The sequence below is a fragment of the Cnephaeus nilssonii genome (genome assembly GCF_951640355.1).
Source record: "Cnephaeus nilssonii genome assembly, chromosome: 16".
Taxonomy (NCBI): Eukaryota; Metazoa; Chordata; class Mammalia; order Chiroptera; family Vespertilionidae; genus Cnephaeus; species Cnephaeus nilssonii.
Window position 1 is genome coordinate 18,344,540 of NC_137087.1, and position 25,537 is coordinate 18,370,076.

At 39.0% G+C, this 25,537-nt stretch overlaps 1 protein-coding gene across 4 annotated transcripts in view; it reads right to left on the reverse strand.

Moving 5' to 3' along the window:
• Positions 1 to 57: 57 nt before the first annotated feature.
• The window catches only part of FAM149B1 (family with sequence similarity 149 member B1), a 37,412-nt gene continuing 11,932 nt past the window's right edge, over positions 58 to 25,537 (reverse strand). The window contains exons 4-14 of one of the 4 annotated variants that reach the window (XM_079792943.1): positions 22,893 to 23,035; positions 21,976 to 22,092; positions 16,742 to 16,909; positions 14,789 to 14,976; positions 9,822 to 9,946; positions 7,713 to 7,819; positions 6,640 to 6,864; positions 4,758 to 4,881; positions 4,399 to 4,524; positions 1,442 to 1,499; positions 58 to 301 (exon numbers count right to left, since the gene is read on the reverse strand). In XM_079792943.1, the coding sequence (XP_079649069.1) occupies positions 228 to 301; positions 1,442 to 1,499; positions 4,399 to 4,524; positions 4,758 to 4,881; positions 6,640 to 6,864; positions 7,713 to 7,819; positions 9,822 to 9,946; positions 14,789 to 14,976; positions 16,742 to 16,909; positions 21,976 to 22,092; positions 22,893 to 23,035 (1,455 nt within the window). In that variant the 3' untranslated portion in view covers positions 58 to 227. Of the gene's footprint in view, positions 302 to 1,420; positions 1,500 to 4,398; positions 4,525 to 4,757; positions 4,882 to 6,639; positions 6,865 to 7,712; positions 7,820 to 9,821; positions 9,947 to 14,788; positions 14,977 to 16,741; positions 16,910 to 21,975; positions 22,093 to 22,892; positions 23,036 to 25,537 lie in introns of those variants that run through there. The other 3 variants (XM_079792942.1, XM_079792944.1, XR_013814691.1) reach the window with 3 other exon arrangements.

Sequence of the window (25,537 nt, forward strand, 5' to 3'; positions counted from 1 at the left end):
GTTTAACTTAATGCTGAAAGAAGACAGTAACTGGGGATAGAAATAGTACCCATATAATCTTTGGCAGATACTATGTTTTCTCAGTCAGTTTTACCAAAATAACTCTTCATGAAGATAGCTTCAAGTTGTCTCTTGAAAACAAACTGCATCACACGATGAGTGAACAGTGATTTATGAAGTCTTCCCACGTGTTCCCTGTAGCCTGAAAGAGGTTCTTCTCATTTGCTCTAAGGTCCCTGCCTGGTTCTAGAGACTGGTCCACTTCTGTTTTGAGTTTTTGTAGACCCATGTGATTGAGAACCTGTCAGACAAAGAGGACATCATAGAGTAACATTAGTACATTCTAGATTCGGTAAGCTCAAATTCATACCTAAGGGCTTTGTTGCTCCAATAATCAGCTGGGATTTAAATTGGAGACTGGGAACAAGTAGTATAGTATGTATTTACCAAGGCAATAAAAACCTTGCATATTTTATGGAAAAACAAAAATCTATACTAAGATATGAAAGCAGTAACAGTTTTAAAGAGGAGTCCACTAACTGAAAAAGACTAAAATGTGTTTCACTTAAGTAAATGTTATACTAGTTACACCTGACCATCAGCATGGCTGAATGTAATAACTTAGCTCAACGGCAGGACTGCTTCTCTGTGATGACTGATCCAATAAAAGAATCCATTGAAAGTATTCAGAGACTACCTCACTGCCACTAGAAACAACTAGGAGAATTCACTTGGACTACAGAGATGGTTGGAGGCAGATTATTTTTTAATATACTAGCTGATTAATCTTATTAACAGCAAAAGTATCAACTACCCCATTTCTAAGTTTCACCTACAACATAATGAGAATGACCTGGTGGTGGTAAGACTATTTTAGGAAGAATTAAGACATTCTTAAATTTTCTTCCACCACTTATGCAAAAATGGAAGCTATAGAATATAACTTAGAAACCAAAAAGTAAATTGGAAAGACTCAGACTCAGCAGCATATCTTGACATTTTAGAATTTCTTTTGTCTTACCTTGCCTAGCAGGTTAACTGACCAAAGCAGTTTAATCTATAGCAATATGGATTTTGCCTATATAATAATGCAGTGTTTAAATGTTATGAAAGTGATTTATTTGGCTGAATTATTTTTAGATTAAAAAGAAAAGTTCTGTATACTTTGCCAGAGTGGGGAGAGGTTGATTTACATGAGAAAACAGAAATCCAGAACTTTTTGGCTCTGAACAATAGCGCTCTTCTCTATCTTTTTATTATATCCCATCTTCCAAAATGAATTTGAGGTGACTTAGAAAATGTAGGAAAACAAAATATAATAAAACCTGGAGGAAAGGGAAATAAGCATAGGAAAAAATATATAAGACAAAGGCAGGGTCTTAACATAGCTGCATAGTAGTAAAATAAGTCATGGCCCCATCTGTCCCTCCATATCCCCTACCAGGTCGGGCCCGATGAGGATACTCAACAGCACATGAATGACGATACTGCGTGTCCGGCTGAAAAAAAAAAAAAAAGTGGAGACTCTTATTTCAATGCTATGTCTCCCAAAGGATATTATGTTAGTAGATTTACAAGGGAAAACCTTGAAATTGGACAACAATTTAAATGGCATTATCTGCCAATCCTATAGACAGGTTGGCTGAGTGCATTCTGTTATATTTCAAGGGAAAAATCCCAAGCCAGAAGCCCATAAAGCCATTTGTTAACTTGTAAAAATGGCAAACTACAATTTTATTAATATGCCTTTAAAAAATCTTAGCATTGAGAAATAATCCATATGGTTTAATGTTTCTAAGTATAATTGGCTGCCCAAGGAATTTCATTCATTTTTTATTGCCTGCTGACTGTTTAAGACAACAGAACAGAGCCTTTTCAGTAGCATTGAAATATCCATGACTTGTATACTTGAAATAGGACTTCCAATATGAATCTCACACATTACAAAGTTACCACAAGGGATTTAAAGATTTTAAGACCTGACTAAAATATTAAAATGCAAAATATCGAAAAAAAAGCTATCCATGCCATCTCGCTGGCACTTCTGGGATAAAATACACAAACCTCCCTCTGTTCCATGTCAGAGCACTAAAATCAAGAGATTTCTGGAATTTTTTTCTGGTGAAGCCCCATGTTTTTGATCAGGTGTCAGCGCAAACTTTGTATTTGTAGAAGGCCAGATTGTAAATGTTATAGACCAGTGGTCGGCAAACTCATTAGTCAACAGAGCCAAATATCAACAGTACAACGATTGAAATTACTTTTGAGAGCCAAATTTTTTAAACTTAAACTTCTTCTAACGCCACTTCTTCAAAATAGACTCGCCCAGGCCGTGGTATTTTGTGGAAGAGCCACACTCAAGGGGCCAAAGCCACATGTGGCTTGCGAGCCGCAGTTTGCCGATCATGGTTCTAGACTGAGGCACACACTGCCGCTGTCAGACCTACTCAACTCTGCATTTGTAATGGGAAAGCAGCCAGAGACAGTACATGAATGAGCATGGTGGCTCTGCCCTAGTAAAACTTAAAACAAAAGCAGGTAGTAAGTCAAATGGCTCATGAATGTAGTTTATGGATTCCCAATCTAGGTGAGAACAGAGTGCTGGTCTGGCAGTGCCTGGCCAGGACTCTAATCTAGTGCTCTCAGTTACATTGAGCTACTAGTTCATATCCCTTTTCATGAGAGCAAACTGGGAGAGAAATGGCTACAGTAAGACATTTTTACTTTTGTTATTATTATAAACTGAAAATGAAGAAACTGGATTTTTTTCAGGTGTTCAGCTTTACTCCTAAGGTAACCAAAATCAAATACTTGATATGACTCAAGCTATAGAATATAATCATAAAACACTGCTTAACAAATGCTCTGGATTAGGATTCACATCTAGTAAGAATTAGAAATGCTCACATTTCCCTTTTGCCCATGTTTTATATGAATCTCACCCTAAATCAAGCCTTCTGAGGTCTGTTGGGGTGAAGTGTTCCCCCCAAGTTTATATCCACCTGGGACTTGTGAATGTGGCTTTATTTGGAAATAGTATCTATACAGATATAATCAAGTTAGGTGAGGTCATACTGGATTAGGGTCATAGTGAATTTCAGGCCTAAATTCAGTGACTGGTATCTTTATAAGAGGGACATTTGGAAGAAGGCTATGTGAAGACAGCAGAAATTGGAGTGAAGCATCGGCAGGCCAAGAAATACCAAGGATTGCTGGCAGCCATCAGAAGCCAGAAAGATTCTTCCCTCGAGTCTGCAGAGGGAACGTGGCTCTGCCGACACCTTAGTTTAGACTGTTAGGCTCTGGGACAAAATCCGTTTCTATTGTCTGAAACCACCCCGTTTGTCAGTTTGTTATGACAGCCCTAGGAGACTAACACAGTGTCCGCCCATTCATTCATTCTCATTCTAGTGGAGGAAAGATTGTATGGTGTTTCAGGCGCTAACAGTTCTAGGGTTATGAGTTGGGATAAGTGGGCTAAACACCATCCTGAAAACTGGTATACGTTGTGCAGCCACTGGCTCCTGGGCAGTAAGTGTGGCCCCGGCACTTTCCCGGCTCAACAAGCCCTCTTGCCACAAAGCGGATGAGGTGGGGCTGAGCTCCTGGCATACAACTGAGCAAGGTCAGTGCATGACAAATCTCCCAACCAGTTTTTTTCCTATTGCTTAAAAGTAAAGGGCTAGGAAATGTACAAAGTAGTAAGGCAATGTTAGCATCTCAACTAAAAGCCCATCCACCGGTCCACATCATCATCTGATACCACTATTGGTATAATTCCATGAGAGCAGCGTTAGAGAATGAAGTTATGCTGATCTGATATGCACTGGGGTTTAACACTTTTTTTTTTCCTTTTTGCTTATTCTCAGAAATATCTAACTTTAATTTGTTTAGAATTTGTAATGTATACATCAGGCGTTTGTGTGTGTTACATGCTGCTGGTGACCCTAAGAATGAGTGGTGTCCTCAGTGTTCTGTCCTCAGCGGCCCTGCTCAGCTCCTGTCGACTTATGTCTGTGGTCTCTGTTATGGAGTCAGTTCATCTCATATTTGGTTTTCCTCTATTCCAGCCGCCTTTTATTTTTCCCAACATTATTGTCTTTTCTAAAGAACCCTGCCTTCTTGTAATGTGCCTAAAGTAGGATAGCTTCAGTTTGTCATTTTGGCCTAGAGTGATATTTCAGGCTTAATTTATATTTTACCTTATTCTACAGGTTAGAAAAGTGAGTTGCAAAGACCAGTTAGAATTTCAACAAAATGTACTTACAACACGTTTTATTGTTACAACCTCAACTTTTAGCTTAGAGCTGATGAAGCCACTATGTAATGTCTTAAGTTTGCCAAACTAGTTTTTTCCTTTCCCCAACTATCAAGACCATAGAGGAAACGTGTCACTACCAAAAATGACTGTGTTGTATTGGGCCTGGAGAAAAAGTCAGGTAAAAGGAGCCTCTCCTGGGGCTGCTGGTGTTTAGGCTCATGCACCACCGCACTTCGAGCTCGATTGGAATCACCATGGGTTTTCTGTGGAGGAGGCAAAATTACAGAAACAATTAGAACAATTTATTGTGCGTGTCCTATATCAACCCTACCGGGTATGGTAACTGCAGGCCAAGGACCTCCAATTCCATTGTCATTAAATAGAATTCATCATGTACTTTTGATAAAATATAGTATAAATTACTATCAGAATACAGATCCTCCTGAATTATTACCCATGAGGAAGCACATGGAAAGGCAATAGGAAAGAGACATACCGTTGGCCTTTGTGTCCCCACAGTGCTCATGTGTTCTTCTTCAGCTGTGCCAATAGGTGGCAGCAAATTATTTCGGCTCAGGGGCATTGGTGAGGGAGAAGAGAGGTAGTTGGCTGCCACGGGGCTGCAGATCCCACCAGTGAACACCAGGGCATGAAAGCATAAAGTTAGAACAATACAAGAAAACTGATGAGAATAAAAAAATGAAACATGATGCACAGAAAGCTTTAAGCTAAGTTTTTAAGTCATAAGATCTCAATAAAAGGATTTTGGTTTTTTTTTCATAGTATTGTATGATTTTTGTTGAAACTATCCTGGGCACAGAGCAGAAGTTGAACTTTTCTCTCACAGAAAACTAGAATACAACACCTTTTCCTGTCTGGTGTTGCAGTTCTCTATCAATAATGGATTTGTAATTTCACATCTTGATGGATTTCTCTACTGTTCTGGGCTTTCTGATTATCCTTTTAACTAATAACTATAATCCTCTATAAAGGTCCTAAACTTTCATTTTCTTCCATGGGATTTGGAACAGTTTGCTATATTATTACTCATACCCAAGACAGTAATTGGAACTGAATGATACTTTCTTGTCCCAGAAAAAAACAAAACAACTTCTTTTTCCACTTTGAAAAGAAGAATTGTCAGAATGGATGAGAGATTAATTATATATCAATACCACTCATTCCTAAATGAATCTATAGCTACATTGGTATAGATTAGCCTCAGCAACATAATAAAATAGTGATCAGGTGAGGTGTAACTCTGGTGTCCTGATAAAGACTTTTGGTGGTTTTGGACATTTCTTTTAGTGAGTCTATTTGAATAAATTATGAGAAATGGAAAAATCAAAATCAAGAAATAACATATTGGGAGATAAGTATAGTGACATGTACTTAATTCAGAAGCTGAATTCACAACAAGAGTTATGGCCTTATTTCATACCTTTTATCATAGTCTTATAAATAAACTATCCTAAGATGTTTTGTGAATTAACTAAATAATTTTATTTTAGAAATCGGCTTATAGGTATTTTTTGTACAATGAGGCTCAGAGTGTCCACTGAATGAAGGGTGGGAAAAGGGGAGAGAATATGTTTAGTATTATTTCCTAAGAATTGCTAAGGGATATTTTCCTGGAACATAAGCTATAAGCAACTACTTCTCTGAGGTTTATGCAGTTTTAATAAGTTTACCTTATTCTACAAGTTAAAAAAGTGAGTTATTGTCAATGGAATAAGCAGTACCCAATGGCACAGAAAAACATTAAAGAAGAATTAACTATTATTTTGGGATGAATTTCACTGAACATGTTCCCACTAAGGAAAATGTTGAATAATATATATACATATATTTATATTATTATATATCTTTTCTTTGGTGTCACAAAATATTCTAGCCAACATTTTATCTGTAGAAGTAGAAATCTCTAGCTAAATCAACAGACCCAGTATCTGTATTTAATTCATATTTAAGCTCATTTTTAAATCTGTAGTGGATAGATTTAAACCAGTGTGCAATAATCATAAGAATGCATAATGATAGTTTCTATACATGTATTTCTTTTTTTAAAAAAAATATATTTTATTGATTTTTCACAGAGAGGAAGGGAGAGGGACAGAGAGCTAGAAACATCGATGAGAGAGAAACATCGACCAGCTGCCTCCTGCACACCCCCTACCAGGGATGTGCCCGCAACCAATGTACATGCCCCCGACCGGAATCGAACCTGGGACCCCTCAGTCTGCAGACCGACGCTCTATCCACCGAGCCAAACCGGTTTCGGCTATACATGTATTTCAATATTACATTTAAATTCATTCTGTATGTAAAATTCTTCATTAGTTTTACCAGTTTCCAGAAATTCTGCTTTTGAAACCTACACTCGGGATCCTCTGAAGATCTCTTCCACAGGTCTTGGAGTTCCAGCTTGTGAACGGCTTGTGCTGATAGGATGAAGGGTACGTGGTGGGGGATTGCGTCTCCTGGCGGACTGCACTGTATATGACAGAGATGATGTACAAAGCTCTAGGGCTCGATTTGACCAGTTTCGGGTTGAAAAGATGGTACTGGACCCAGGCCTCATAAGTAGCTTGTCATCGAGATCTCTAGTGGCCAAATCAGAAACCCACAGTGAAATCAAGATTGCTCTGTACCGGGAGATACGACTCAAAGGGTAAAAAACAGACTAAAATACATTCAAGGGAGAAAAGTGCAAAAGGAAAAATTGTTCAATAAGTAACCTAGTTTTCAGAAGTTACATAATGTAGCTCAGGCACAAGAATGTGTTCTTAAAAGGAGGACATGATGCCCTGGTGGGTGTTGCTCAGTTGGGCATTGTCCTGCGCACCGAGAGATTGCTGGTTCTGTTCCCCGTGAGGGCACATGCCCGAATTGCAGACTGGATCCCAAGTAGGAAGCAGCTGAGCAATGTTTCGCTCTCACATCGATGTTTCTCTCCCTCTTCCTTCCTCTCTCTCTAAAAAGCAATTAAAACATCTGACCTATCTCCTATCCTACTATAGCAAAAATGGTCCTTCAAAATATTTTATATTTTCCATCTCAAAATCTTTTTGCACATCATTTCCCCTACCTAAAATAGCCTTACTGCTTTTCATTGCTGATCCAAACTCCATTTTTCAAGGAAGAGTTCAAAATCTACACTTATCCACTAGAATGTCTTCCTTCTTTGGGGTTGCCCTAACACTTACTCTGGGTACCTCGCACTTGGCACTAAGTCATAAAAATGCCCTATAAAGCTAGGTCTCTTTCTACCTGTGCGTGTCTTATCTCTCCAGTTATATTATCAGCTCTCTGGGGGTGGAGACCATTTCCATTAGATGTTTTTATTCCCAAGATGTCTGATTGCATGGTAGCTACTCAATACATACATGTTGATTGACTGATTTTCCTTCTACTTAAACTCTGTAGACGATTAGAATTTTGTACTACTTACAGGAGTTTGTCCATTAGGGAGAGATTTCTTGGCTGTAGAGGCATCCCATGAACCAAGAGACCATTGACATTTGGCTGATGACCACCTGTTGCTTGACAGAGAGTCATCTACATGTTAAAAGAAGATGTTACTCATTATTAGTGGGTGAAGATACCTGCTTAGTTTCCCAACTTTGCCAAAAGTTATTATTTCCAAATTAGGTCACATATACATTTTTCTCCTGTGCTTTAACTTTTGTAATATCTTGGCCAATAATCCAGCTTGGGGCCTCAAGTTCACTGTCAAGATAACAACAAGGTCATAGTTCTTTCTTTTCCTAAATGACAACAGGTGGGAGAAGCCTAATCACCCTAGATGAAAGCACTTAGCAGCCACTGTTATAAGGCAGAGAGGACCTTTATTATTATTGTTATTAGAAAAGAAAACACAAGTATAGAACCAAAAAAAAAAAAAGAGGAACGCAACTCTCAGGAGCATGCCAGTGCCTGTCCCCACCTTCTTCCCAGGTGCATTTTCTTTGCCTCAGTCTCTTTTTCCTAAGCCCATTTTTTCTACCAGTTTACAGGGCCCTTCTTTTGCTTCCGTAACTTGTTTCCTAATCCCATTCCTTCTACAGCTCACTTTTTTTTTAAATCTTTGTGACTTTCTAAATAAACTTTACCTTGTAGTTTGAATCTTGGCTCTGAATTCTTTCTTAGCCAGAACTCAAGTACTGAGGTGGCTGAACCAAGGTCTGGTCTGACTCCACCAGTCTAACACCTGGTGCCATTTTTGCCCCCAAAATTGTAATTATAGAACCAACTAAATGGCTTAAAAGAAGAAAAAATAAGGGTAAATTCTATGATTTTTTTCAACATCACTCTACACAAACTAACCCTTTTTTCTTCACTACGGCTGGAGTCACCAGCTCTCAATGATAACCAAAATTCTGCAGACTGTTTACTGGAAGGAGTTAATCCTCTTGTTGCAATGTGAGCAGGATTTAATCTTGGACGCACATCACTACCTCAGAGTCCTGTTTCTTTTCTCTCTCAGGTCATCAGTTTGGTCATCTCCTTTGCCATACATTTTCCTCTTGCTTTTTCTTTCAAGAATGTTTGGATTAACACTTCTTACTTTTATCAGTAACCAGAACCATTGAAGTTAACTGATTAGGGCTTAGGTTTCCTAAACCATTACCAAGCCAGTTCAGCATGTAGAAGTATTTTATTACCACCCAAGGAACATAATTTCACCTGGTTCACCCTTTAATGTGATGAGGTATGAGCCTTGCTGATTTTATTTTTAAATAACACATTTATAAATCCAGCTGCACAATATCTGCTCAGTATATCAATAAACCATATATTCGATCTGGCCATAAAATGCAGGGTTGATGAGCATGGCACACAAAGATTAGAGTCCTTTCTCTCCTTTTTTTTCCCTTCCCACTACGCTCCCTTTATCCCAACTCTTTTCCCACAAGTAACACTGAGAAACTATCATGTAGAAACTGGTTCTACATAATCATTACACAGGGATGAAACCAGATTCATCAGCAGGCCCATCAACCTGCAAGAAATGGCCATCTTTATGCTTGCCCATAGACTTGAGACCACTTCTCTCTGTCCTCTCTGGTTTGCCTTTTACACCTAAGTGCTAAACACCCCAAGAAAAAACACAAAGTATGGAACAAGTCAACAGATGCAAATACTTGGGGGGAAAAACAAAAAAGCCAAGTAGGCAGTGACAAGAAAAAAAGAAAGAAGGAATTAAAAAAATTCAAAGGACAGAACGTTACGGCCTTAAAAAATTTGAGATTTGGTCTCTCTTTTCATCATATTCTTCATTCTTCCCAGAACAGGCTGACACATAGTTGAGTCTAGATTGCACTGCTTTTACCTGCCTTTTCAAAAGAGCTGACTGAGAATAATTTAACCCTAATTTGCTATTAATTTTTAAAACAAATTAAATTTGTCAATACATAGAATCACTGGATTATAGTGAAAAAAAAACATAACTTTACTGAAAAAAATTAAGTCATAAATAATACAGTTCAGGCAAATAACTGAGCAAACTTCTGGCAAGAATAGTCCTAGGTTCTCTAGTATATTCCCCTATGGGGCTTACCGGATTTGAGGTGATGGACAGCACCTTAGACTGTGGCACTCGAGGTAAGACCAAAGGTTGTGGTTCACTCAGCAGACAGGGGCTTTCTGGAGCCGATTTGGTGACTGCAACATTACTCTCATCATCTGAGCAAAGAACAGAATGTTATCCATCTCCAGACCCACAGCAACAGTACTGTGAAAAATAATCTCTGAGAATTGTCTTGAGCTAGGCTTAACTCATCTTTGCAGTCCAATTTCATACTATCTGCATGGTTCAAAAAAGAAAACCACCAAAATCCTCAAACCAATTACATTTCCCTAAATGATGTTGAACATCTTTTCATGTACTTATTGGTCATTTTTTATCTTCTCTGGAGGAAGGTCTAGTCAGGTTATTTGCCCATTTTTACAGTTGGGTTGTTTGTCCTTTTGTTGTTGAAGTGTAGTTTTGTTTGTTTGTTTCTGAGAAAGGGAAGGAGAGAGAGGAGGTAGAGGGAAACACTGATGTGAAACACTGATTGGTTGCCTACAGCACATGCCCCGACCGGGGATCAAACCTGTAACCTGGGTAAGTGCCCTGAGAATCGACACCGCCACCATTTGGTGCACAGGATGATGCTCCAACCAACTGAGCCACACCAGCCAAAGTGAATTGTAGTTCTTTACATATTGTGGCTACGAGGTTCTTATGAGTTGTATGATTTGTACATATTTGCCCCCATTCTGTAGGTGGTTTTCTCTTTATTGATAATGTGTGTGATACAAAAAGTTTATTCTGATGAAGTCCAATTTATCTATTTTTTCTTTTGTCATTTGTGGGTTTGGTGTCACATCTAAGAATCCCTGCCAAACCAAATAATAAACTTGCAGATGCAAATAGCTCAACAAACTTCAAGAAGTAACATGAAAATTATTTCAAGACACAAGCTCATGAAGATGTACTTTAATGTTTTCTTCTAAGAGTTACATAGTTTTAGTTCTTAATTGTGTGTCTTTTTTCCATTTTAGTTGATATTTTGTATATGGTGTCAAGTAAGGGTCCAACTTCCTTCTCTTTTCCATGTGGCTATCCAGTTGTTCCTATACCCTATTTAACCCCATTGAATGATCTTGGCATCCTTGTTGAAAATCAATTGGACATAGAGTGTGGGTTTATTTCTGGACTTTTGATTGTATTCCATTGATCTATATGTCTGTCCTATGCCAGTATCATACTGTTTTGATTACTGTAGCTTTGCATTAAGTTTCAAAGTCAGGAAGTGTGAATCCTCCCACTTTATTTTCAATATTGTTTTGTATATTCAGGGTACTTTGCATTTCCATATGAATTTCTGGATCAGCTTGTCCATTTCTACAAAACAGGCACTTGAAATTTTGATAAGAATTATAGTCAACCTATAGATCTATTTGGGGGATATCGCCATCTTAACAATATTAAGTCTTTCAATCCATAAACACAGTTGTCCTTCCATTTTTTTAGGTCTTTTTTAATCTCTTAATAATGTTTCGTAGTTTTCAGTGTACAAGTCTTGCACTTCTTTGGTTAAGTTTATTTTGTTCTTTCTGATGCTATTATAAATGAATTGTTTTCTTAAGTTCATTTTCAATTGTTCATTGATAGAGGCTGGAGAGAAGTCTGATGGAGAATGCATAAATTGCCTTGAACAGACTTAGTGGAAATCTGGATTTGGAGGAAGGGCTCTGAAGGAAATGAGGAACATTTTATTAGAAGGGCCTGGGTGGTGTGGTTCAGTGATTGAGCATAGGCCTATGAACCAGGAGGTCACGGTTCAATTCCCAGTCAGGGCACATGCCCGGGTTACGGGCTGGATCCCCCAGTGGGGGCATGCAGAAAGCAGCCAATTGATGAAGTTTCTCATCGTTGATGTTCCTATTTCTCCCTCTCTCTTCCTCCCTGAAGTCAAATATACATTTATAGAAGGTGGAAGAAGGGAGATGCTTGTTATTTGGCGGCAGGAAGGTTAATGAAGTGGTCTCCTGTAGTCATGTGAAAAGCAGAACTTTTAAGTGATAGTTTTGGTTATATAGCTAAGGAGATTTCCAATAAAATTGTTGAAGGTGAGATGCCTGCTGCTTATAATAAAACTAGAAGCCCAGTGCACGAAATTTGTGCACGGGGGTGTGTGTCCCTCAGCCCAGCCTGCACCCTTTCCAATCTGGGACATCCCTCTCACAATCCAGGACTGCTGGCTCCCAATTCTCGCCTGCCTGCCTTCCTGATTGCCCCTAACCGCTTCTGCCTGCCAACCTGATCATCCCCTAACCACTCCCCTGCCAGCCTGATTGATGCCTAACTGCTCCCCTGCCAGCCTGATTGCCCCTAACTGCTCTCCCCTGCAGGCCTGGTCACCCCCAACTGCCCTCCCCTGAAGGCCTGGTCACCCCTAACTGCCCTCCCCTGTAGGCCTGGTCACCCCTAACTGCCCTCCCCTGCAGGCCTAGTCATCCCCAACTGCCCTCCCTTGCAGGCCTGGTCCCTCCCAACTTCCCTCCCCTGCTGGCCTGATCGCCCACAACTGCCCTCCCTTGCAGGCCTGGTCCCTCCCAACTGCCCTCCCCTGCTGGCCATCTTGTGTGTTGGAGTGATGGTCAATTTGCATATTACTCTTTTATTGGATAGGATAGAGGCTTGGTGCACGGGTGGGGGCCGGCTGGTTTGCCCTGAAGGGTGTCTCGGATCAGGGTGGGGGGGTTCCCCTGGGGCGTGGGGTGGCCTCGGCGAGGGGTCTGTGGTGGTTTGCAGGCCGGCCATGCCCCCTGGCGACCCAAGCCGAGGCCCTGGTATCTGGGATATATTTATCTTCTATAATTGAAACTTTGTAGCCTTGAGTGGAGGCCAGGGCAGGCCAGAGGGGGTGGAAAGCTTGGCTTCCTCCATCGCCAGGGGCAACCCAAACCTCCGGTTGGCACCAGCTCCGTGGCTGCCGCCATATTTGTTAGGTTAATTTGCATACTCGCTCCTGATTGGCTGGTGGGTGTGGCTGGTGGACGTAGCAGAGTTATGGTCAATTTGCATGTTTCTCTTTTATTAGATAGGATATGAGATGAGAGAGATATATTAAAGAAAAAGATATTAATCATAAGTAAACCAGTACCTGATGATTTTGGAAATTCTCAGTTTCTCTAGATGGCAAAAGATTCTAAATGGAAGAAGGCGGTCAGAACCCCAAAATTCTATTGGCAGGAAGCAGCCTGATAAGACTACTTAGCTGCAAACATGTGCTACTTTTCATGAAAAAGGAAAGATAACTCAGAGAGTGAAACAAAGAGCCCAGGCAGTGGAGCAGAGAGTTGAGAGGATTATTTCCAGGCCTTGAAACTTAATGAACTCCCAATATTTTCCCAGTTGGATTTCAGAATTGACCTGGACTCTTTTTACTTTCCATCCTCCCACCCCTACCCTTTAAACTGGAATGTCCATAACTATTATCCTTTCTCGGCCCACTATTGTATGTTGGGTGTGGAGTCAGATAACTTGTCTCTAGGAATGGAATAGTTAGATGTTTAAATATCGATGCATATAACCTTTAGTTTCACAGGTGTATGAATGGAAAGGAATTGTGCCCCAGTAGCTTTACTTAATGTATTACATCCAAGCACTTGATTCATAGACGGACCTGATTTAGATGGTAATATTTTGGACTTCTGGGCTGCTGGCTATAATGAGTCTCTTGGAAACCTTGGAAGGGAGTTGAAAGTATTTTTCATGTGGGAGCACATGAATCATTGGGTGCCAGAGGGAGGATTGTCGTGGACAAACTCTAAGGTGGCTCCCCTGATGCTCACCTCTTGGTGGTCACACCTTTGTATAATCCCCTCCCTTTGAATGTGGACAGGACCTGTGACTTTTTTCAGACCAATAGGTGATGGTAAAAGTGATGGGATGTGATTCCCATTATTATGTTACATTATATTAGCTTCTGTCTTGCTAGTAAACTCGTTCTCAGTCTTTCTTGCTGTTTTTTAAGAAGAAAGCTGCCCTGACTACCACAAGAAACAGGATCCTTCCAAGAACACACAAAAGGGAAAGTAGATCCTTTTCTAGTTGAGCCTCTAAATGAGAACTCAGCCCAGTCAATCCCTTGATTGCAGCCTTTTGAGATCCCAATTAGAGGATTGTTCCTGGACTTCTGACCCACAAATCTGTTAACTTTTTGTGCAGCACAGAAAACCAATACAAACAATTCTTTAAAAGTTAAATATATGTTTACCTATGTAATTGAACTATTCCACTCATACAAATTTATCCAAGAGAAAAGAAAATATATTTCCAAAAATTCTTGTACACTGGTGTTCATAACATCTTTACACCTAACAGTCCAAAGGTAAAAACAACCCAAATGCCCATCAACTGATAAATGGACAAATTATGGAACAATGGAATACTACTCAGCAATAAAAGGAATAAATGATTGGTACACACGAGGACATGGATGAATCTCAAAATGATCATGTTGAGTGAAAGAAACTGATAGAAAAAGAGTAAATACCATGACTCCATTTATATGAAATTCTGCAAAACAAAAACTATAGTGACAGCAGATTAACTGTCACTTGGGGATGGTGGTTCGGGCAAGGTAATTTGGGGGGTGATGGTATGTTCACTCTATTGGCTGTTTCATATGCATATACACAGGTCAACTTATCAATTTATATACTTTAAATATGCATGATTTGTTGGATATGAATTATTCTTTAATAAAGCAGTTTAAAGATGTACTTGCCACTTGTACATGTTTTTTTCTCACAAATAATTATATTCAAAGAGAAAACACAGTCTCTGTCTAGTCATCATAGACTAGGCCTTGTTGCTTCTCTCAAATATATCTAAATATCTCTTAGTTTCTGTGGGAAATACAAATATGAGTCTTTTGCACTAATGAAGCATATAATCTAATAGACTGGTTAGGGCCTGGAAATCATAAACAATTACTTTTTTATATTTTTTTTCACAAAGAATCTTACCAGAAGCAAATCCCTCCCAGTGACTGCGTGTCAACTGCTCCATACAGCTCAGGACCTTGCTCCACACTTCATCAAACACATAAGCAAGGACATCCTCTTTCATGCAGGAAAATGGAGCAATGGGAGGGTACCCTAATTTCTGTTTCTCTGTAGCTGCTTCTGATTTCTTTCCATGAAACCCCTCTTCCCTGTAACAGAGGCAAGATGGAAAGACTTAGTGGTTATTCACTGAATGCTCACCATTGTCCTTTGTGCTCCTTAGAAGTGTGATCTGTACCCCGTGTTTCCCTGCCCCTTGCCCAGCATATGTAGCACATGTATTAAGGTGCCTTAAATTAAGGGAGTTCTCAACAGAGGAGACTGCATTTCCCTTATTACCCCCACCCCACTACTTTGCCCCCAAAACAGAACAAGAAATAGAAGACTGAGAATCACTGATTTTTTAGCTTTAAACAGATGAGCATTGTCAATTGAGTAACAAGCTGTGATAACTAAGCATACAGAAATAATCTTTTGTTGTAATTGAATAACATTTAGACTAATGTTAATGTGACATTTAATGATGTGCATGTAACTGATTATGCTGCATAATTAAGGCAATGATTCTCTAGGGAAAGAGTCCACACAGATTATTTAAAAACTTTTACTAATCCAAATAAACATTTGGTAATTGCCTGGAAAGAAAAAAGAGCCCAACAGCACGGGAAGCTACTCTGAGCCTCTTCTGGAGACTCTCTGAAACCCAGAAACTCTCAGTGAGTTAAGTCTATCTCTATTTCTTTTTAGAAGAGATAACACATTCATATGATGAAAAATTCATATTATAGAAATGTATGCATGTAGTGAAAAATAAGTCTCCTACATCTTTGTCCCCCAATGTACATTTCTAAAAGTAAACATTATACATCCATCTAGAGAAAGTTACATTACATACTGTACTGCACCAAAGGAAAAGATTGGCTAGAGGAAAAAGGAAGAGAAAATGTAGATAATCTGACCCACACCAGGTGAAATAAAAGGAAAGGGGGCAGACTCTAGAAAACCAAAGAACCTAATTGTGATTCTTTTGCAACAAGGAGGAGTTCAATGGTGTTATTACAGGAATCTGGGTTATGTTTAGCTGGCCCTAGAATGTGTGCATTGAGCACATGAGTAAGCATGGCTCAGTAGGAAATAAGATGGGGAGAAAAGTCCAGAATCATTTGACACAATATTAACTAGACCTAACCAAACCTTCATAGCCTAAAATGAAATTCTCTCACTTCCAGATAGGCTGCTGTGACTATCGAAGCTAAAAGAATAGTTTAAGAGGTTGTTTCAGAGAGGTAGCATGGAATAGTGAAGAGAACACTGGACCTAGAATGGGATAGGTTTTAGTTTTAGCTTTTCCTCAGACAAATCATTTAACTACTCTGACTCTCACTTATCCTGCAAAGAGGGTAAATAATATCTATGTCACAAGACTGTTGTCAGACTACAATAAGAATAGATATAAATAAGCATTATTAATTATAAAGTCTGTGCTGAGTATAAGATTTTTATATAAACTGTATATACCTTTTTTAAAACAGGATTTATGTAAATGAAGTTCACACCTCTTGAACAGCTCTTTTAAAAATTTTCAGTGATTCCATGAATTGCTGGTGGTAATTTACAAAGGGTAAGATCAAATTATGTGGAGGAAAAAATTAACTCATTTAAAAATGTTTAATATCAAGAAGAGGCAAATGACATGTGCAGGAGGGAAACACATCAGGATATCTGGTTTGTGGCAGCAGCAGGGATTTATATAAACTAAGCACATGAACTCTGGATACCTGAGAAGTAATGGAAAAGATGTAACAACAACAACAACAAAATGGCAATTATAGGTAAGATTAGTAGTATACTTTAGAGAAAATAGGGATTAATACATAAGAGATGAGAAAGAAGCTTAGAAAACATAATACTCACATATCCGTGTGGTCGAATGCTAAGTATTCCTCTATTACTCCTTCAGAGAGAATTACACAGTCTTCCTCTTCTTTTTCCATAGAACACAAGCTAGGGGATTTGGCAATGGAAGATGCTTTATGAACATAAGAAGTTGAGAAATGTAACTTCTTTCCCCTAATACCAAATCTGGGAGAAAGAAAAAGAAAATATTAATTAACATAAATAGCTCTCACAGTTCAAACTCCCTTGCCCTGATGACACGTCCCTTGATTACTATAAACCTTAATGCTTATTAATTCTCAGAGCAGAAAGGGTAAATACTAGCCATAGACATACTCTGCTTAAGTATATTATGCAGTATTGAATACTGCTTGTTATCTTTTCAGATGCAACAGCTGTGGCTATAAAATAAATTTTTAAAAAAATCTAAGCATATTTACATTCATAATTACATCTTTAAAGGCACCTCAGGAGGTTATGTGCTTATTTCAATAATTCCATCATTATTCAAAATGCATGCTCTTTAAGGGCAGGCATCTTCTCTTATTTATTTATTTATTTTTATTTTTTTAAATATAGTTTATTGATTTTTTACAGAGAGGAAGAGAGAGGAATAGAGAGTTAGAAACATCGATGAGAGAGAAACATCGATCAGCTGCCGCTTGCACACCCCCTACTGGGGATGTGCCCGCAACCAAGGTACATGCCCTTGACCGGAATCGAACCTGGGACCCTTGAGTCCGCAGGCCGACGCTCTAGCCACTGAGCCAAACCAGTTTCGGCCATCTTCTCTTATTTAAACTAGAGGCCTAGTGCACGAAATTTGTGCATGGGGTGCGGGGTGTCCCTCAGCCCAGCCTTCACCCTCTCCAATCTGAGACCCCTCGAGGGATGTCCGACTGCCCGGGCAGTCAGAAATTCCTCTCACAATCCAGGACTGCTGGCTTCCAACTGCTCGTCTGCCTGCCTGATTGCCCCTAACCACTTCTGCCTGCCAGCCTGATCACCCCTAACCACTCCCCTGCCAGCCTGATCGATGCCTAACTGCTCCCCTGCTGGACCGATTGCCCCTAACTGCCCTCCCTTGCAGGCCTGGTCCCCCCCTGACTTTCCTCCCCTGCAGGCCTGATCACCCCCAACTGTCCTCCCCTGCAGGCCTAGTCCCCCCTAACTGCCCTTCCCTGTTGGCCTGATCGCTCACAACTGCCCTCCCCTGCCGGCCATCTTATGTCCACATGGGGGTGGCCATCTTTGACCACATGGGGGTGGCCATCTTGTGTGTTGGAATAATGGTCAATTTGCATATTACTCTTTCATTAGATAGGATTTTTCTTCAAACCCAGGTATTCAATGAATATGTGATGATTCATTCACTTCAGCAAGCTTACTGTGGAAAAGTCAGATCTGAGCAATACAATTTTTTTTTTCCAGCAAAGAAAGTAAAGTTTATTAGTTGAGGAACTGGCACCACGCCCAGAGTCCCAGGTGAGCAAATTTGCTTAAAGACCTGTCTTTCAGAGGATGGGTTATATAGGGGAATGACATTAATCATGGTGACTAAAGGAGTTGAGTTATGGTTAAGGTCATGGTCTCTACTGATTAATCAGTTCCAGGATAGGAGGTATTTGATCATTTGAACAATATCATTTTTAAAAATGGCTCTTAGTTTAACTAAATATTAGATACTAGAGGCCCGGTGCACGGATTTGTGCACTTGTGGGGTCCCTCGGCCTGGCCTGCACCCTCTCACAATCCAGGACCCCTTGGGGGATGTTGGACTGCCAGTTTCGGCCTGATCCCTGCAGGCCAGGCCAAGGGACCCCACTGGTGCATGAATCCGTGCACTGGGGTCTAGTATGCATATAAAATCTTTGGTTAATCTCTTTCCGTCCTCCCCCTCCCCCTTCCCTCTGAGATTCATCAGTCTGTTCCATGTTTCCATGCCTGTGCGTTGAGCGTCTCCCCCCTGGTGTTCCTTTTACAGTAGCTACCAGTTGAGCAGTCGAACTGTCGCTTAGGCTTTTATATATATAGATATAGATAACCAAGATATGTTTTATATTATTCTTTATACTTTTTGTACCTTATGTATTTTTTAAATTGGGAAAAAAGGATAAATCCATAACACTTTTCAGCAAGGCCAGTGGTAAAATCTTACTGGAAGACATTTTGGAAATATGCATTAGAAGCCTTAAAATAAATATACCTGTTAATTCAGTGATTCTGTTTATTGGGATTACCTTCAAAGATGTGCCCTACAAGATTTAGCTATAAATTTTTCACAGAATTGTTTATCATTGTCAAAAATTAAAGCTAGCCCAACAATTTCAAAATACAGGTTTGAGGATTGGTTGTTTAAATAATGGCATATTACAGAGAACAGACTGACAGTGATCAGAAAGGATGGGGTTTAAGGGCTGGGTGGAGAAGGTGAAGGAATTAACCAAAAAAAAAAAAAATAAAAAACCTTCATAGACATAGCTTTATTTTCTTTTCAAATTTTTTGGGATAAAGTTGTTCTTCACATTCACTTATTTTGGTCAGTATTTCATTTTCATTTGAGAAATAAAAACTCTAAAGCAATGGAAAAAATATCCTTACTCCTTGGGTGAGCATAAATAAATCCTATATAATAAAAGCCTAATATGCTAAGTGTCCGGTCATCCATTCAACCAATCAAAGCACAATATGCTAATGATATGCTAAGGCTGCTCAACCGCTCGCTATGACATGCACTGACCACCAGGGGGCAGATGCTCCAACTGGTAGGTGAACTTGCTGCTGGGGTCCGGCTGATCGGGACTGAGCGAGATGGGCCTGACACGCCCTGGAGCCCTCCCGCAGTCCCTCCCCAGCTGGCCAATCTCCTGTGTCCCTCCCTGGCCACGATTGTGCACCAGTGGGATCCCTCGGCCTGGCCTGCGCCCTCTCACAATCTGGGACCCCTTGGGGGAGTCAGAGAGCCGGTTTCAGCCCGATCCCACAGGTCAAGGGACCCCATTGGTGCATGAATTCGTGCACTGGGCTTCTAGTAAATAAAAAATACATAAAATAAAATAAAACGTAAAATATTTCACATTAGAATTACCATCTTAAGCATTTTAAACTGTATAGTTCTGTAGTATTAAGTATATTCATATTATTGCACAACAGATCTTTTGAACTTTTCATCTTGTAAAACTTAAACTCTAATACCCATTAAAAACTAATTGCCCCTCCCTCTTTTCCCCCCTCTTGGTAATGACATTTTTACTTTTGTTTCTATGATCTTGACTACTTTAGATATAATGGTTCCCTCTTACCCATGGTTTAACTTTCTGCCGTTTCAATTACCCAAAGCAATTGTGGTCTGACAATATTAAATGGCAAATTCCAGAAATAAACAATTCATACGTTTTAAATTACGTGCCATTCTGAGTAACATGATGGTATTGCAGTGATTTTGTGATCAAGTAATCCTTATTTTACTTAAATGGCCCCAAAACATGTAAATACTTTGAAATGCTATGAGTTCATAATGGTACTCGAGAGAGAAAATATCACATGTGGACAAAGTAGTAGTTACATCAAAGTAAATATCACAGGTTATGTTTAATTTGTTATTGCTTTCCATAAGTAGTGGTATAATAACATAGCTGGATAAATTGTTTATCTAAGTATATGTCAGCATAGATAGGTATTTGTTTTATCTGTGCTATAGTAAAGAAAAGTCATCATTGAAAACTGTAAGTCAAATAGTCAATAAAAGCAGAACCAAAAATAAGAAGGGTCAACCAGCAGTGGTGGGAGCAGGTAGAAAGAAAAGAAAGGAGGTCTGTAGTATGTTACAAAATGATGATTCAGCCCCTTGGGGGAGATAACGGCTCAGTCTTGATTCCTTATTTCCTTTGAGATCAAATCTCGAAATGAAACTACTATTTATAGTTATAAAATAAGAATAAGGTATATATAAAGTTTATACTGACAGGTCAGAAAATATATCTTAATGATATCACATGAGCTATGCAATTTTTGTCAGTGAGTATCAATGAACACTTAATCTCTGTGGAATATATTATTTTGTAAAAATCTGAAATTTATATACAAGGAATAAACTTAAAAAGGCTTATTGATGCAATATGGAGGTTTAAATTAAAAAGAAAGCTCAGCCTAGTGACCAGAACCTTGAATTTAAATCACTTTGAGGAAAGCAAACAAATCCCATTTCTGATGAAAAGTCAGTTAGTTGATAATCCAGATCCTATAACCCTAACACCTAAAACAGTAATGCTTTACTTTGTGGTCTGATGAAATTACAGTAAGCAAAAGAACCTTCCAAAGTAAGTATGACAACTCTTAGATGATATCAAGTAAGTAAAACTACAGTCTTAGGAAAAAGTATATAAATAATTTAAAAATGAATTAAAACTGTGATTTTTTTTTTTTTACAATAGATTTAAGCATAGGTTTTGATATAAACCTATTTGGGTATGTTTTGCTGCTATTTAAAGAGCTTGAGTTGTTCAAAAGAATTAGCTATTTTAACTAATATAACCCTTTTAAGCTAAAAACCTAATAGCAGTTTAATGTCTATAAAAAGATTAAGTTGTAATTAATACTACATGTTTAAACAAAGTCACTTTTTCAAAATATTTTAAGGTCTATTTCTTAGGCCCCTAAACTTTAAACTGGTCTAGCTACACATTTATTCCAAAAGGGAACTTCCTGTATCTGTAGAGAGATGTATATATGTATAGATAATATATATATTTACATTAAAAAAATCCTTAAACCCTAGGGAATGTCTTTTTGAACAAAAAAAATTATAAACAAAATTCTAATATGCACAAAGACTATGGTCAATCTTAGAGAATTTGCTGTGCTTTATTAAATATCAAAAAGTAGCAAGTGCCCAGTAGAGTGGCTCAGTTAGTTGAGCGTCATCCCATGAACTGAAAGGTCACGGTTCAATTCCTGGTCAGGGCACAGGCCGGGTTTGTGGCTCCATCCCGTGGGGGGCGAGTGCAGTAGGTGGCTGGTTGATGTCTCTCTCTCTCTCTCTCTCTCTCTCTCTCTCTCTCTCTCTCTCTCTCTCTCAAATCAATAAAAACATTTAAAAAAAGAAAACATTTAAAGAGTAAGTTGTCAAGCATAAGATGCATAAATAAATACTTATTTTAAAAAGTAGGAAGTATTTTAATTCCTTAATATACTGGTAGAATATAATACTTGGGCATTCAGATACATAAATACTTACATATCAGAATACTTACATAGTAGAATCTCTTTCTTGAGACAATGTTGCCTCATGTGAAGCTGAAATAGCAGAAGGAGATCTAGGGTACAGTTCATAACCTTCACTTGGAGTGATTATCTGCTTACCCAAAATCCTTCAAAATGAACATAAAAAGACAATTAAGCACCTTTACCTGGCATGAATAAAAAAATGTAGATATTTTTGGAACAAGTAGCTGGGCTCTAATAGAGGTCTACTATACCCTTATTCTGATACTGATTAAGAATGATTTTTAAGAAAAATGTGAATACAGAGCTTTATTACAAATATATATATATATATATATATATATATATATATATATATATATGTATCTTCTATAGAATAGACATGGAAAAGATAAAGCTATTATAGCCAACCCCCCCCCCCCATAAAAATCCAAGGAAACTGAGCAAACATTTGTAATTTTTTCCTCCATCCTCTGTATTAAACCTGTCAAAATGGGTGACAGCCAGACCAAATTAATGAAAATCATGAATTATATTCTTTAGAACATGAGCTTTATAAATTAGTATGTGTATTAAGTGCACTAATAAGGTTTCTGAAGTAAGATTCCCAACAGCTTATCTGTGCTTTCAACTATAATTAAGAATTTACCTGTAGGTAAGAATGTAAATATTTACATTTTCTGACTGTCTTACTCAAAAGAAGGGCTTTTGGACAGCCACAATACACATATCTCGGCTGCAGATATAGAAATTGTTTTACAGGTACAGAAATTGATAGTTATGAAAACTCCAAAAAACTTCCATCAACTTAGTTTTCTCTCAACTGAAGCTTTACACTGCATGACCTTATTTACTTTCATCAAAACTATGCCCATAAAGATTCATAATACAAGCTTTTCAAGTTTTAGTATTATCCATGAATATGTTAACATTAGGGCTTCAATACCTGAGGTGAGGGAAACTACATGTCCACTGTTGGCACTCTTCTTGTAGACTCTTAGTATGTATGCTCAACTTCTGCTCATACAAGAGCTCGTCAATGGCTATAAACATTGCCTGGACTTTTTCAGTGGCATTTTGATCAAGTTTCTAGAAGAAAATATCACCCCAAAATATTTAGGTGAACTTCAATCTCCATTAAAAGTCATAAAGATTGAAAGCAAACAAGATTTTGTTTTGTTTTGTTTTCAATATTTAGTCCATTTGAAATACTGTTGAATTTCCACAAAAGTTAGTGTTTTCAGATCTTAGAATATTCAGCTGTCCTCCCTATTTCTATTTAAAGAAAACGTATAGAAATATCTACATTTTTAAAGTAACATTTTCTTCATAATAAAAATACTGTATTGTAATCATTTTGAAAAATCCAGAAAGTATAAAGAAAAAGAAAAATTACCAATAATTCTACCACTCAAGATAATGATTGCTGATTTTGACATAGGTGCTTGGAGACAGTCCAGTATTTTTTTAGAGCTTAAGGTAGATAATTCAATATATACTAGAGGCCCAGTGCATGACATTCGTGCACTGGGGGGGGGGGGGGGAGAGGAGGGTCTCCTCTCAGTCTGGGACCCCATGGGGGATGTAGCAGTGCACCAAGCGGCAGGTGGCCAGGGAGGAGCCCAAATCGGGGCTGGGTGCCATGCTGCTCATGCTCATCTTACCCCCACGGAGCTTGAAAAACCTAATTCATAAAAACATATGTATTGTCTTTATAGTTAATCTTCATATCTACTTAGCAAGCCCCTTTTTATTGTATAGAAGCTGACATTCATTTTTATAGTGAAAATATGTATTTCTCATATTATACTTTTAAATAATATTTTTAATGTGTTTTGTATTGATTTCAGAGACAGGAAGGGAGAAACATTAATGATGAGAAAGAATCATCCATAGGCTGCCTCCTGAACACCCCCTACTGGGGATCGAGCCCTACTGGGGATCAAGCCCACAACCTGGGCATGTGCCCTGACCAGGAATTGAACCATAGTCTCCTGGTTCATAGGTTGACACTCAGACGGACTGTCATGTTATACTTTTATTTGTTTTTTAAAAATATATTTTTATTGATTTCAGAGAGGAAGAAGGAGACAGAGATAGAAACATCAGTGATGAGAGAAAATCATTGATTGGCTGCCTCCTGCATGCCCCACACTGGGGACCGAGCTCGCAACCAGGGCACGTGCCCTTGGCCGGAATCGAACCCGGGACCCTTCAGTCCGCAGGCTGACGTTCTACTCACTGAGTCAAACCGGCTAGGGCTCATGTTATGCTTTTAAAAGAAGGTATAACTTTTCTTACATTGGAATGTAAAAAGGTGTAGAAGTACAGATGAAGTAGAGATTCAGATAATATCATAACACTAGAGGCCCGGTGCACAAATTCATGCATAGGGGGTGGGGGAGTACTGCGGGAGGTTGGCCGCTGGCTCTGAGGAGGGAGCCTGCCGTTGGACCCCTGGGAAAGGGGCCACATCCGCGGGGGATGTCTGAGAGCCAGTTTCAGCCCTACGGCAAACGACCAATCGCTGTGACACGTACTGACCACCAGGGGGCAGACGCTCAATGCAAGAGTTGCCCCCTGGTGGTCAGTGCGCTCCCATAGGGGAAGTGCCGCTCAGCCAGAAGCCCTGTGCTGGGCTCACGGCTGGCGAGCGCAGCAGTGGTGGCAGGAGCCTCTCCCACCTCTGCAGCAGTCGGACATCCCCCGAGGGCTCCTGGACTGTGAGAGGGCACAAGCCAGGCTGAAGTACCCCCCCTGAGTGCATGAATTTCATGCACCGGGCCTCTAGTATAGGATAATTACTTTATTTTCCTGATGAATTGGACTTTTTTCATTATGAAATGACTATGTTTCTAGTATAATTTTATCCTAAAGTTTATTTTGTTTGAAGTCAAATTTAAGGAATTTTTATGGCTGTCTTAGCTTTTCTTTTTAAGATTTATTTTATTTTTTATTGAATTTATTGGGGTGACATTAGTTAATAAAATTATATAGATTTCAGGTGTACAGTTCTATAATACATCATCTGTATATTATATTGTGTGTTCACCACCATTTATCCCTTCTATCACCTCTTTTACCGCCCTCTACCCCCTTTTCCTGGTAATTACCATACTGGTATCTGAGTCTATAACTGTGTATTATTATGGTTTTTGTGGGGGTTTTTTGCTTAATCCCTTCACCGTTTTCACCAAGCCCCTAACCTCCATTTCCCTCCAACAGCTGTCAGTCTGTTCTCTGTATCTATTGATCGGTTTCTATTGTTTATTTTGTTCATTAGATTCCACATATGAGTGAAATCATATGGTACTTGTCTTCCTCTGATGGGCTTACTTCATTTATTTAGCATAATGTTCTCCAACTCTAACCATGCTATTGTAAAGGGTAAGATTTCATTCGTTTTTATGTTTGAGTGGTATTCCATTGTGTAAATTACCACAGCTTTTTAATCCACTCATCCACTGATGGCTACTTGGGCTGCTTGCAAATCTTGACTATCTACACTAATAAAAATATGCAAACTGACCGTACCTCCACAACACCCATCAGCCAATCAGGAGTGAGTATGCAAATTAACCCAACAAAGAT